Source organism: Apteryx mantelli, chromosome 13 (genome assembly GCF_036417845.1).
Source record: "Apteryx mantelli isolate bAptMan1 chromosome 13, bAptMan1.hap1, whole genome shotgun sequence".
NCBI lineage: Eukaryota > Metazoa > Chordata > Aves > Apterygiformes > Apterygidae > Apteryx > Apteryx mantelli.
In genome coordinates, this window is record NC_089990.1 from 18,048,370 (window position 1) to 18,061,589 (window position 13,220).

The window sequence follows — 13,220 nt, forward strand, 5'->3', positions numbered from 1 at the left end:
CATTTATTTGATTTATTTGTATTTTCTGCCTAAGCAGCGAGTACACAAGCCCTAGGCATAAACCCCTCCTGTTCTGAACAAGATACCACATAGTTTCATCAGAACATCTTTGCTATGTTGTCAGTTTAATTGCAACCCGTACTTTGATATGCACATGACTATTTTCAAATACAATGAAAGCTTGAAATAAACAGCGTCAGTCACCAGCATTGCAGCTATTGGTAAATCCTTCACAACTTCAGAAAGTCTCTTATAAACATTGTGGAAAGTAGGTACAGAATGTACAGAGGACAGTTTTCTATACAAAAGTGCATTGTAGCATACAATTAACAGAGAACCTGGAGAAAAAAAAAAAGAAAAAGAGAGAAGCCTCAATTTAATCAGTTCCATTCACTTTAATCTACCCATCCAACCTTCCACCTCCTATTTTCCCCCAAAAAAAACCCTAAAAACAAAAAAAGCAAAAAACCAAAACCCACATACACCACAAAATCCCACTTTCTCCTTGCTTTGGTTATGAACTATATTCAAGGCTTCAACATTACATTTTTCCTTTGTATTTAAGAATTTATTTGCAATTTGGAAATGTTTTAAAGTTTGCCAGATAAGAGAGAAATGCAGCTATGATTAATGAGACTTAATAGTCAAAACAGACAAGCTTTGAATTTCACTAACATTTGCACTTGGTATATTAATAAGTAATCCTTGCAATCCTTAAGTGGAAAACTGCATGTTGACCAGATATTTTCTGCACCCAAGAACTGCAAGAACAGTAAACTCAAGAACATTAAACCAATAAATCTAACAATATTGGCCATGAAAGTCTGGCTTATGAAAAGTGAACTTCAAGAGCACCCCCAAAACAGTCAGGTTATCAATATTTATAGAGCAAGGTGTCAAATGATTTCAAAGCTCATGGAGTCTTAGGAAAAAGTAATGGCCTCAGGCCATTTAGCTTAGATGAACAGTAAATATTGCCATTTTTATATGCTTCTCTAATATGCACTCTGATGTAAATGCATATGAATAAATTCAAGCAGCTTTTTCCCCCAGAGAGTAATCTTCACAGGTTTCAAACCACAATATAAGAACTAAATGTTAAATCCAGACAAGCCTTGCAAGACTTTGCTTGCTCTTCTCAGTAAGCATCCCATGCCAAACGTACTATAACCATCCTTTAATCAGTTTCCCATATAAAGAAAAATGGTTAATGTCTTAACAGAGACAAAGGGTTTTCAAGTTAGACACACACACAAAAATTAAACAGGTCTGTCAGGCAGCTAGTTTTCTTCCTCATATTTAAAATCGTATTAAAAAGAATCTTCTCTATTGTTTACAGTCCTCTTGCAATCAGACTTTCAGTGCTCCTTCTAAGCCTTTTTAGAGAAAAAATTACCATGGAAGCAAACAGTTAATGTTACAGAGTGTAAACCAATTACATTCATATTAGTGGGTTCAAAGCACCTGGATACATAGCTTCAGTACCATGGAGCCACACAACTACTAGCTTTTTGTTTGTCTCTATTTTATTTCTAAGCTTGACATTTCCATCAGTGAAAAAGCAGAGATTTGATTCCCTTTTAAAAAGCACTGCAAAGAACTCAGAATTGCAGTTAAATCGTATTTTGCTGCTTTGGCTGTTGGCCACTGCTGCTGCTTTGTTTTACAGGAGGCTATCTAGAACTTGTTGGGTTCAGATAGCTACAGAATGACAACAGGCTGCTAAAACTAACTGCTAGGCTGATGCCACGGGTATCCGGCACAGAGTGTGAGCAACCAGCCCATTGCAAGGAAAAGCCCCAGCATCTGACAAAAACACCTGGCGGGGGGGGGGGGGGGGGGGGGTTGTCACTAGAAATATGAAGGATCTGATATACTATTGAGCACTGTAGAAAGTAAGGATGCAACCACTCTGGAAGACCACAGCTACTTCAGGTCTGATTTTCTGAGATGCCAAGTACTTGGCAAAGACAACGTTCAGGCAGGCAAGAACAGAAAGATCGTCCACATTCTGATCAGAACTTCCACAGTTTTGTATTCTCAAGCTATAAACCTCCTGCAACTCGGAGACTACAAAGCTGTAAGTGTTAACACAGTCCTCCTGGAAATCCACTTTTTTTCTCCTTTGAACTGTTACAAATAACAGAAGTACCCAGCTGGAGATGAGCTACCACTATTAGCTACTGTGGCACCCAGGACTTTTCCATCCAATACAATAACCAGTAATTGGAACCACCTAATCATTTGGATTAATTACCTGTTCACACCAATATCAGGATAACTACTATCCCTCCCTCATTTCATATTCCCTGGAAGCTGGTAGATAGGTGACCAGAAAGAGCTGTACCTCTTCAAAAAGAGGGGTCTCAACAAAGCCAGAGGGATTTTAAACTCAGAAGAACTGCTGATACAGAATAAAGCGACACTTCCGCAGCCCACCACCCTGAGGTATCGCACCCTTCTTACAACTCATTTCAGAGTTTCAGTGCTCCACAGTATCAAGCATGCTTTTTTTTTTTTTTGGGGGGGGGGGGGGAAGAGAGATTCATATTTCAAAATCACTGCAGAAAATAAAGGTTTTACTGAACTGTAACAGTGCAAAGACAGTGAAATGTTTCATGATGAATTCCTCCATAACTGCCATGCTAAGTTGTGCAAGAGTTCAACAACTGGACCCTGAAACTAGCCAAATTGACAGCAATACAATTTTTTTCCTCCAAGACTCTAAAAAATAAACTCCACATTTAAGTCAATCTACATTCTCAGGAATTTGTTCACTGTTAAGAAGTTTTTAATACCGTTTCTACAGGTAACGGTCACTTCTGGTTAGTGACCAAGTGACCGTCAATATGGGATAGTATTTTAAACTCACATACTACCTATTATTTAGTTTTTAAGTGGTCACTGGCCAAGTCTGAGTACCTGTGGTCTAGCGGCAGTGAGAGTGTTCAAATTTACATATACTATTTTGTCCGTGGACCTCATTAATTTCTTTATCAAAGCCCTTTCTGAGGCTATAGTTTAAATATTTTACTGTTCAGATTATTCAGAGGCTACATAGAATATCACCTCCAAAACACACACACACACACACACACACACACTGCAGCCGTCTCGGAAGTCTAATGCATCCTGCAACAGTGTACGAGTGGTTCTCAATCGGCAGTTTGTACTTAGAACTGCATGCCCGTATCTCGATAGTAAGGTAGTCCTAGGTAGTCCTGCAAGTGCTACAGTTAGATTCATTATCTCCTACAAATACATTAGTTTTCACTTTTGGTCTTATTCTGATGTACAATCTCAAATGCATTATCGTTAGCATTTCACCACTCGCAGAATACCGTTTCTCCCCAACTTAGTTTTACAGCTTGCCAAGACTGAAATTTAAACAAGCCCACTAAAATGGCACCATCATGGCTAATAAGCGTGAGCAGGACTTACAAAATGGACGTGAGTAGTCCCACACCTATATAAAGTCAATCACGCAATTCATGCAAAACAGGATTGGCCTACATCCTGCATTTGTAAGTACCTGCGGCCCCAAACTGCTGAACTCCTTACTTCACAAGAGTGAAATGAAAGTAATGAAGCACCAATATAATAAACAGTCACCTAAATCCAAGTCTAGAAAATATTTTTGTAACCCTTTGAATTTTGCACTGAAATTCAGAAGCATCGATTTTACTGGGGTGGGGGGAGAGGAGGAATCCTGTAGCAAGTAGTTCCAAGATAAAGACAGAAGTCACTTTACAGATTAACAGGACTAGTAAACAGGGTAAAAACTCTTTATCTCCCTACCTGAAAGGCCAAGTTTGCCTCATTTTCTTAACAAGAGATATTCCAAAAGCAGAGTTCTGGAACATTTTAGCAATGATGTAACAACCAACAAAGAAAACCTATACTCTGCTAGGTGGTAAAGTGACTTAACATATAATTAAAAAACACAGCTGCATTAATTAAGTTCTCTTGCCAGCAAAATGAATATATTTAGATATACTTCTGGGTTTAAAAAAAAAGGCAAAGTTGTTTGCACTTTTTTTTTTTCAGTAGCATTTAACTATTGCAAATAGTGTCCTAGACAATTTAATTGAAGATTAGTATACTTCTAATGCATAAAGATGTTTTTATTTGAATCTCTTAATAGCAATACTAGGGATGTGCTGGTTAACTATTAGTAACAATCAGACTATAAGATATTGAGCAGCAAAATAACTTTTTAAATACTAAGTTTGCAAGGGTTTTTTTTAATTGTAAATGCTTCCTAAAGAACTATATTACTAAGTATCATCTGTATTACACATTCTCTACATTAGAAGTCCTGCTTCTTGTTTTCTGCACAATCACAACTTCTGGAAAGGAGATTTATCACAGTGTGTTGATTTTGTATGATCTGAGAGCAAGATCAAAGAAAACCCTATATAATTAAAGACTTGTTTCTCATGCTAAACAGCCTTCCCGATAACAAACAAAGAAGAGACGGAATAAACCAAGTGTAACATTAACTAGGAAAAAAAAATCTGAAGCATACTACTGCATGCTTAGTGTCATCCAAAAGCATCCCTAGACTGATTTCTTTAGGTAAGTAGCATATTAGCCAAATTCATTTCTCCTTAAAATAGTATCTATTCAGCAGCTTTTCAGAAATCAATGAAGTTTCTGAAGTATCTGTTGCAAAATTAGCCTCAAAGTTCAAGTTACTCAACACTTAAAACGTCTTACCAAAGTTACAGTTGAGAAAGGATCTGGTTTATATTGTTAACACTAATCAAAATTTGGTCAAGAAATATATGTAAACAATAAGGATAATACATTTAAGGCTTAGAAAGAACACTGATAAATTCACCCCTGTCACATTAAAACATCCACATCTCCTTCATGGTCCTCCTCAGTCACTTTTAAAGACAGCACTTCTTCATTAAGAAATAATCCGCTCAGTCTTTCCTTACGAGCCTGTCTTTGTTCTTTCAGCTGTCTCTTGCGTAAAGCCTTTTGCTGTAGTTTCCGTTGCTTAGAACGTTTCTGTCAAAATAGAGACAAGACAAAAAAATAAGATTTTGGTCTGTAGATTAGAAATTGCTTTTTAAACCAAAAAACATACATTAACTTCTTAATTAAGATCTGCTCTGAAAAACAACTGAAATGAGTTCTCAGAGGTGGTACAAGCATTCATCCAAAATCATATTTGGTACTAAAGTAAATAAGCTTATTATAACTTGAATCAGCTTTGACTGCATTAGATGAGTATATAAGTTCTGTTCTACCTTGCAGATCAAGACCGTTCACCATGTCTCAGTTATATGGCACAACATCATCCTATTATGTTGCATAGCTGAGTCTTTGATCAGAGAATCTTTATTACAGAAGAAGAGTTACAATCCTACAATAAGAGATCGAACCAAAGTCCAACTTGGGATGCTGAAGAGCAAGCAGGAACTGTTCCTCTCCTCCACACTTGAAATTATGGAGACAGGACAAGTGCCACAGTACCACTTTTATTGAATTATGCTTCAGTATGTCCCTCCTCACCAAGTAATCTCATGAGACATGCTGGAAGAGTAAATTGAAGAAGATTCACAAAGCCTAATGAAACTTCTAGTCAAAAATACCAAGAGAGTCTCTACTATCCAGAAATTATGTCTAGATGAGATTTATTAATCTTGAATAAGTTTTATTGATAAAACTGCATGTTCATTCAACGAATGAGATTAGATTCATCAGCCCTTCAAGCACTCACCTTATTCACAACAACCAAAAGCAATCAGAAGACCTACCACATACAAACATCAACAGACTTTCACTTACAGGAGAAATGATGAGAAGAACAAAAGTTTAGATTCCTTATGGTCATGTCAGAGAAAGCAGTCAACACTGATTTAGCTAGATAATTTCAGCAGATCCACAGTTACTAATCACACTCCTTCAGTACAAGTATCCCAATCAAGATCACATAAGCGACTTCAACAAGTTACACAGGTTAATACACATGCACATGATTAGAAACTTTACTTTTGAATCCCGGATTCTTTCTGCAGCACTTGTGGACAAGTTACTATCACTGTGCGCTCGACTCATGTTGGCACTCGAGTTCGAAGCAGAGTTGCCAACACTAGAACCGCTGCTGCTTGCAGAGCTGACCATGCTCGCGCTGCTGCTGCTGGCACTGGCACCGCTCACACCACTGGTACTTGCACAGCTGTAGCTACTCCTCTTCCAGCTTTCCCTGGCAGATCGTTGTCGAGGTCCATGTTCCTTGATATAGTTTCTCACCTTCAGGACAGAGGCAGCAGAATTACTAAAGCCTGATAAATACCATATGGGGATACTCTGTTTCATGGTAAAATACAGTTCACCTATTAATAACAATCAAGTTCTTGGATTAGTTCAGTTAACTAATGAACTAACTTTTTAAACATTTTGCTGTGGCCAGCTAAATCCCAAACCATCTGACAACCATCAAGAGGACTACTGGCTTAACACCTTCAATATCAACTTAAATACAAAAAGGAAGAAAACTAAGCAGCAGGGTTCTGTGTGGGAGTGGGAGGGTCCCCCTTCCCCCCGCTCCCAGTTTTCTCCTAGGTAACAATAAGTTATAACATCACCAAACAGGAACATCAGTCGATTTCAACTGAATTAAATTATTTAGTCACAATATTAAAAACCTTTATTTTGCTAGGTATACACAAACAAAAGTGGCCATAGGGAAAGCAGTACGTTTCTACTTTAAGATGATACTTATAAACTGCATGAAATATGAAATTGGCCAAGTCCATAAAAGCAGTAAATGTTTGCCATTTTCAATCTTTGCTGTTATCATATTCACAAAAAATAAAGAAATGCAGAGGAGTTCAGCCTGTCTGGATTCTGTATGCTGTCTTTCCCCAACAACGCATCACAACTTAATGAAAACTAAGACGACAACAGCATATCTACAACACCAAGCAGTTACAAAATCCTTCTCTGTTACAAAATGGAAATTATAACATCTTTAAATGCATTGTTTTATATCCCTTATGTGAAGTTCATGGTCTCCCCCCCCCCCCCCCAACAAATTCCAATCCACTGCAGTTTTAAACTCTAGTTTACATTCAGTGAGCAAATTAAAACCCTGAACCAGCTGTTGCTTATGAAGGGGATTAAATTCAGTTATAAGTAGTATTGGTCCCAGAGCATAACTCATTACGCCAGCATTTCAAAACCAACTGCTAGACTTCTAACACTTATTGAGATTAAATAATCAAGTCTTTCATATAAAGCTCCAATACCTACAATAGGCTTTTGAACTCTAGTCTTCTCCTTGACAATATCATAGCTTGTGCTCTACTGTATCTACTTGTATCTAGTGATTACGAAAAAAATTGATCATGATCCTGTAAAAGAGTTTGCAAGACACAACAGATGCTGGTGGGGGGGGGGAGAGAAAGAAAACCCACCCAGAGGCATACATACAAATCTTAAGGTACCTGTTTCAGTTTTTCATCTGTGAGACAGTTCAATTCAATAATGAATTCACTATCTGTAGGTGATATCTGAGCAGTAGGATCAATAATTTTAATAATGTCAAGTTGCTCTCGAAGGCCCATCTCCGTACTGACTTTACGACTCAAATATTCAATATATTCAACCTAGGATCCAGAGAAAGGCAGGTCATTTTTAAAGCAATATTGATTCTAAAAGAATAACGAAAGGAAGGAACCAGCAGAGCAGAATGTTCAAATATTACACTTCCTATGATTCTTGCCTCATTTCTGAGCATCTTCAAACTCAGGGTGGAAAAGTACATGTTAAACTGCCTATTATAGAGGCAACAGACAAGAAAATTCAGTTTCAAAAAAAAATCAAGTACTACTGTATAGGGCTTCATTTAAGTCTACAGCAACCATTATGTCTTAAGATGCAGTGCTAATTAAAAATTCTTCCGTATCTTACAGTTCTCGCATAGGAAGAAGACAGTTTCACCTGTTCATCATTTGTCATTGCACTCCATGGAAGTTCATCAAGATTCCTATGCTTGTTTTTCTTTTTTGGAAGCAGACAAGGAGAGCTTGGAATACTAGGTATAACATCAGAAAGTACATCACTCCCACTTGTAATGTCGCTGCCAGGCAACTTGTAACATGCAAGAGAAACGGAACAAAGCCTGAGAATACGGTAGGCACGTTTAAAGTCATTCCAACACTATTAACAATTCAAAACGTACTGTCAAATTAGCAGAGCATCGGTTATCTACGCACGCTGTCAAACTTCTTAATAATTACTCATAACCCTGCAGGACTTGTTTTAATCTTACAACAATTTGTAGAATCAATGTACAGCAAACTCAAACCATACTTTCTATACTTACCAATTCTCTAAAATTTGCATTCAAGGAAACAACAGAAAAATGTAGCATTTTACCACTTCCCTTCTCCATGAGGGGTGTAAATTGTCCATTACAAATAAATATAAACCTCCCTTTCTAAAACATAATTGTAGTTTAAGCAAGATCATTTTTAAAGTAGGTTTCTAATTTACACCACATCCAGTAATTGCACAAGACAATTGAATTAAATCACCATCATTTTCCTGGAAGCAACTGCAGAACTTGAGCTTCATTTACACAAGCAACACGTAATTTAGGAATGCACCTCCAGTTAAAGTGACAGCTGGATTACTCATGCTCAGAGTCTGCCAGATAACACCGTAAAAAAGCTATGAAAAAGTCTTTCTAAAATTCTGCAAGTCCAATCAAGTACATCTCTTAGTAACAAATGCTTGCTAAAAAAAAAAAAAAAAAAATCTAGTTACTAATCAAAAATGTCAGCTAACCAAGACGTGGGAAATTGCTTCTTTTCAAAATAATCCCACAGTTTATCAGGCAATTAAGATTTCACAACTCAGTGAAGCACTGAATCATTGGGATCCAATATGAGTTGTTTCTACAGGCTGCACTATATAAATGCACTTGTAACTTCTTTGGTACAATGTACATACAGAGACTAGGAGTTAGACTAAAACAGTAAGAAATTCAGAGCTAATTTCAGTCCATATTATCTTAAATTCATTTGCATTTTCTCTACAGCAGGATTGATACTTTCTTGAAATCGGTGTTTTCAGTCTTTGAGACCACATTTAGAAGACTGCACATCCATGCCTTCACGACAAGTTTTGAAAGCATCTTTCAGTATATCCTGAAGCACCACATTTCCTATTTCAAAGTCATATATATGTTGACATTTGGTCAAAGACGATAATATAAAAAAAAAAAAAAATGCATATCTCAACTGAAATACTGCTGTACAAAGAAGAAAACCACAAACTAGAGATACCTGACCAGGACTGCACATAATACAGACCAGGCAGAAAGCAGCGCAAGATTCACTTTCATGCTTTTCCCATCCTGGGGAGACACAAAGTGAGCTCTGTACTCTCACTGGCACGGAAGGGAGATGGATATTGGCTATGGCAAGAGCTTCTATGCTTTATTTACTGTCAGCTCCATTCCAAAGAAAATTCAGTATCGCTAAATCACTGGAATCAGACATCTATAACCACACTTCATTAGCAGTGCAGATCCCTAATACACAGGATCTAAGCTCATGGCTACAAGATACACATTAGTCACTAAAACCATGAAGCCATAATGGGTAATGACCCCTCTCCAAGAAAATGAACTTACTCCCTACTGCAGACCAAGAACTCTAGAACAAAACAGAACAAAATATTTTCTTTATCATTGAAGTTTCAGGTATCTGCCCTTAGGTTTCAGCACCTATCAAGAAACAAGTGCTAAGGATTTTTCAATTAAAACGAAACTCAGCATTTAATAGTCTCTCCAAAATTTTATCTTTGCAATGGAATTCATTTACCTGCCATTCAAACTCGCTGTCTGACCAGTCCCAGTACGTGCTGATAGAGGAAGAGACGTCACTGCAGACACTACCTTCGGGGAACAGGTCAAAAGAGGTGAACTCCTGGTCGTCCAGTAAGGAGTAACAGTCATCTTGATCACCAACTGAGACCGATGAGAACAGCTCCTCACTGCACTCCGAGCTGGCTACACTTGTTCCACAAGAAGTCAAGTTCCACCTGCCGAACAAGCCATAACAACAGAAATCAGCAAACATACTGACACCGTTTGTCCTGAAAAATGCTTATTTCTAAATCTCCAAGTTATCTCCACTTCACTTGTCAACAATTTTATACGTGGATTTTGTTGAAATAAGTTATATTCATGCAATTGGAAGTATTCTAATATTTTTGAAAAGGTCCATAAGTAAAGCTAAAGGAAATTTGACATTAAAAATGCCCAAGCAAAAATCCATACATAGTTAGTATATCCACACCTTTATCTTAATATATTAAGATCTTTCACCCTAGGGCCATAGTTCCTGTAGCATGTAAATTGTTTTTTAAATATATTAAACCAAAAAAGAAAAAAACCCACACAGTTTCCCATACATTAGGATTGTTTAACTTTATATTAAAATAAATAAATAAATAAATTGAAATGAGCAAAACTATGAAGTAAATCAATTGGGCTTCTGGACGGTATAATACTTGCTAATCCAAACAGCAGTCAAAGAGCAATTCTTGAATGATAATCCCACGCAAAATTAATACTTAGACAAACATGGCATGGATATATCCAAGGCTCCATTATTTGCTATTTTTAACTCTGACTGCAAAGAATATTGGACAGGCCTTTGGGATGGAACAGTGCCAGATGGAAAACTGACCCATGTGAAAGCCCTACTAGGTCAAAACAAAAAACTTTTTCCTCATAATTTCATGTAGGAGCTAGTTAATGCTGTTGCTAAAGGAAAGAATTTGAGGACTCAGACTTCACAGAACAGGTTTTCACTCAATGACAGTATGTCAGAATTTAAAGAGCTCATGAAACCAGTCTCCATATCTGGATTTGTTTTACATATTGGTGAAAAGTAGGTCGAGACAATTATGATTCAGCACAGCCTGCAATATGGTCAATTCAAAACAATCTGAAGAGGGCTTTGCAAATTCACCATACAAACCCATACAATCAATTCCTATTCCAGCAGTCTATCCGCTGTCATCTGGCTAACTAGAAAAAACATTTCCCCATTCCACGTGCACAAGCTGAACAATGCCATTATCCAGAAAGACTGGTACTCAGCTTTGTTATTTAAACTGCATACCTGGCTGGCTATATAAATAATACATTTTAGCAATGCGCTCTCTTCCATGCCTATTTGGCCAGCAGTGAGTTTATGCAACATTAAAGACGACATTTCAAAGACATTTCTCTTTGCAGCTTCCGGAGTTCCTGCTCTCCCTTTTGACATCCCTTATCCATGTGCTTTTGGGGGCTGGGCAATCAATCAGTAGTAGAACATGGAAGTGGTGACGTAGCATGCACTTGGACATTAGTACGGTTTCAGTATTATGAAATACTGATGAAAGGAAAGATAGAATGGACAAAGTTTTGGAACCTGTCGAAACACAGGATGTGGTACAGAGCTCCATCACCACGCAGCTGCGCACAGACACCCCACGTGTGTAACATCACTGCAGTCACAGGCAGTCAGCCCTCATTCACAGTGGAGCTTGCTGCCGCCGCTGGGATGAACTGGGTTCACCAAAGTGGGAACTATATTACAATTACCTGAGCCTTCGAAAATAGAAAGCCTTCGCAAATACCACAGGTAAAGCAGCACACTTGCAATGGCTTAATCAGTGCAAGACAGGGCACGTCCTTGCCCAAAGAAGTGAAATACCTAGTTAAGAACCCTTCGGTGCCTGGGTTTGTAAAACGAACAAGCTTGGGTAACCCAGAAGTGAAAGGCAACATAAGGAGAAACCTGCAAAGCGAGTTAAAGGCAGATTTGGCCAGTATCACACATCTGTATTATGGATTTGCTAGAAGTACTGAATATCTTACTGTTCATTTTACATGTGAGTCTCCTGATACAAGAACCCAAAGCACAAATACGCATTGTATTTAATCAATACTTTTTGTGTTGAACCATTTAAGAATCTGCAATTAAGAGCTTGCCCTTGTAAACAACATTTTTAAAGTGTAATTTTCATATAGTTTCATAAAAATTCAGTTGCGAGGTTGCCTTATTATTCAACTATACATTGTGGTGTACTAGAAGCACAACCAATCAGCAAAAATATTTTGTGACTCTGGAGCAGGAACAGAAAGCATCCCACATACACATATTCAAAGCTGGAATTTCATAAATGGATCTCAAAAAAGCTACTGATATATACAAATTTAATTCTATACATTAATAGATGCAGGATTAGGTTCCTGGGTAAGCAAAACGGTTTGGGCTTGATTCCATACGCACAGCTAGCATTTCTTTGCAGCACTGCATTCGAATTTCTAGAATAAAGATTTTCTACAAATTACAGGCTGCCCAAGCCACCTTTAATTAGTAGTAAGGGACGGAAACGTCTCTGCAGGAGTCGGTGCAGTCACGGCGCCGCCTGACTCATCCCGAGCCGCAGCAGCTTCGCTCCGTTTCCATCCGCACCAAAAGCGCTTTTAGTTACCCCAAACACGCGACGCTCCGTGACCCCCCGCAGCGCTCAGAGCCGTGCTCTAGGCGGCCCGGCAAGGCGTAAATACACCTTAAGAAGGACAGAGCGGGGCCCGCAGGGGCCAGGCCGCACCGCACCGCATCGCGCCGCACCGCGGGCCGCCCGAGGCGGGGCGGGCGGGCGGGCGAGCGAGCGAGCGAGGGAGGGAGCGAGGGAGGGAGCCGGCCCCGCCGCGGCCCCCCGGCGCCACAGACCTGTTGGAGTGGAAGCGGTGCAGCGGGTCGGTGCGGTGGCACGACGAGAGCTGGCAGCCGAAGTCGCTCACGTCCAGGCAGCCCTCCTCGCTGAGGCTCAGGCTGCCGCCGCGCGGCGCGTGCTGGTGCGACAGCAGCGGGCACGGCTCGTCGGGGGCCAGGAACTTCTCGTACAACTCCTCGGTCATGGCGGCGGCAGGGAGCGCCTCACGCGCGCGGCAGCCGAGCCACAGGCGCCGCCGCCATCAGCGCCGCGCCGGCCCCAGGATTTACCTCAGCCGCCGCTGCCCGCGCGCCGGGCGCCTTCCGGCCCCGCGCCGCCGCCGCCGCCGCCGCCGCCGCCCGCCGCCGCCGCGCCCCCTGCCGCGCCGGAGGGCGAACGGCGCGCCCGCCCGCCTCGCCACGCCCTCCACTGCCTCGCCACGCCCCCATCGCCTCGCCACGCCCCCATCTCCGCCC

At 40.0% G+C, this 13,220-nt stretch overlaps 1 protein-coding gene across 1 annotated transcript; it reads right to left on the reverse strand.

The window, feature by feature from the left end:
* Positions 1–262: 262 nt before the first annotated feature.
* Positions 263–13,002, reverse strand: FAM199X (family with sequence similarity 199, X-linked). Its single transcript, XM_067304230.1, has 7 exons — positions 12,762–13,002; positions 9,849–10,068; positions 7,960–8,109; positions 7,464–7,625; positions 6,007–6,267; positions 4,844–5,019; positions 263–338 (listed from the first exon to the last, which is right to left on the reverse strand). The coding sequence occupies exons 1-6, from the start codon at positions 12,947–12,949 to the stop codon at positions 4,849–4,851; spliced, it is 1,152 nt and encodes a 383-aa protein (XP_067160331.1). The 5' UTR covers positions 12,950–13,002; the 3' UTR covers positions 263–338; positions 4,844–4,848.
* Between the last annotated feature and the right edge of the window lie 218 nt (positions 13,003–13,220).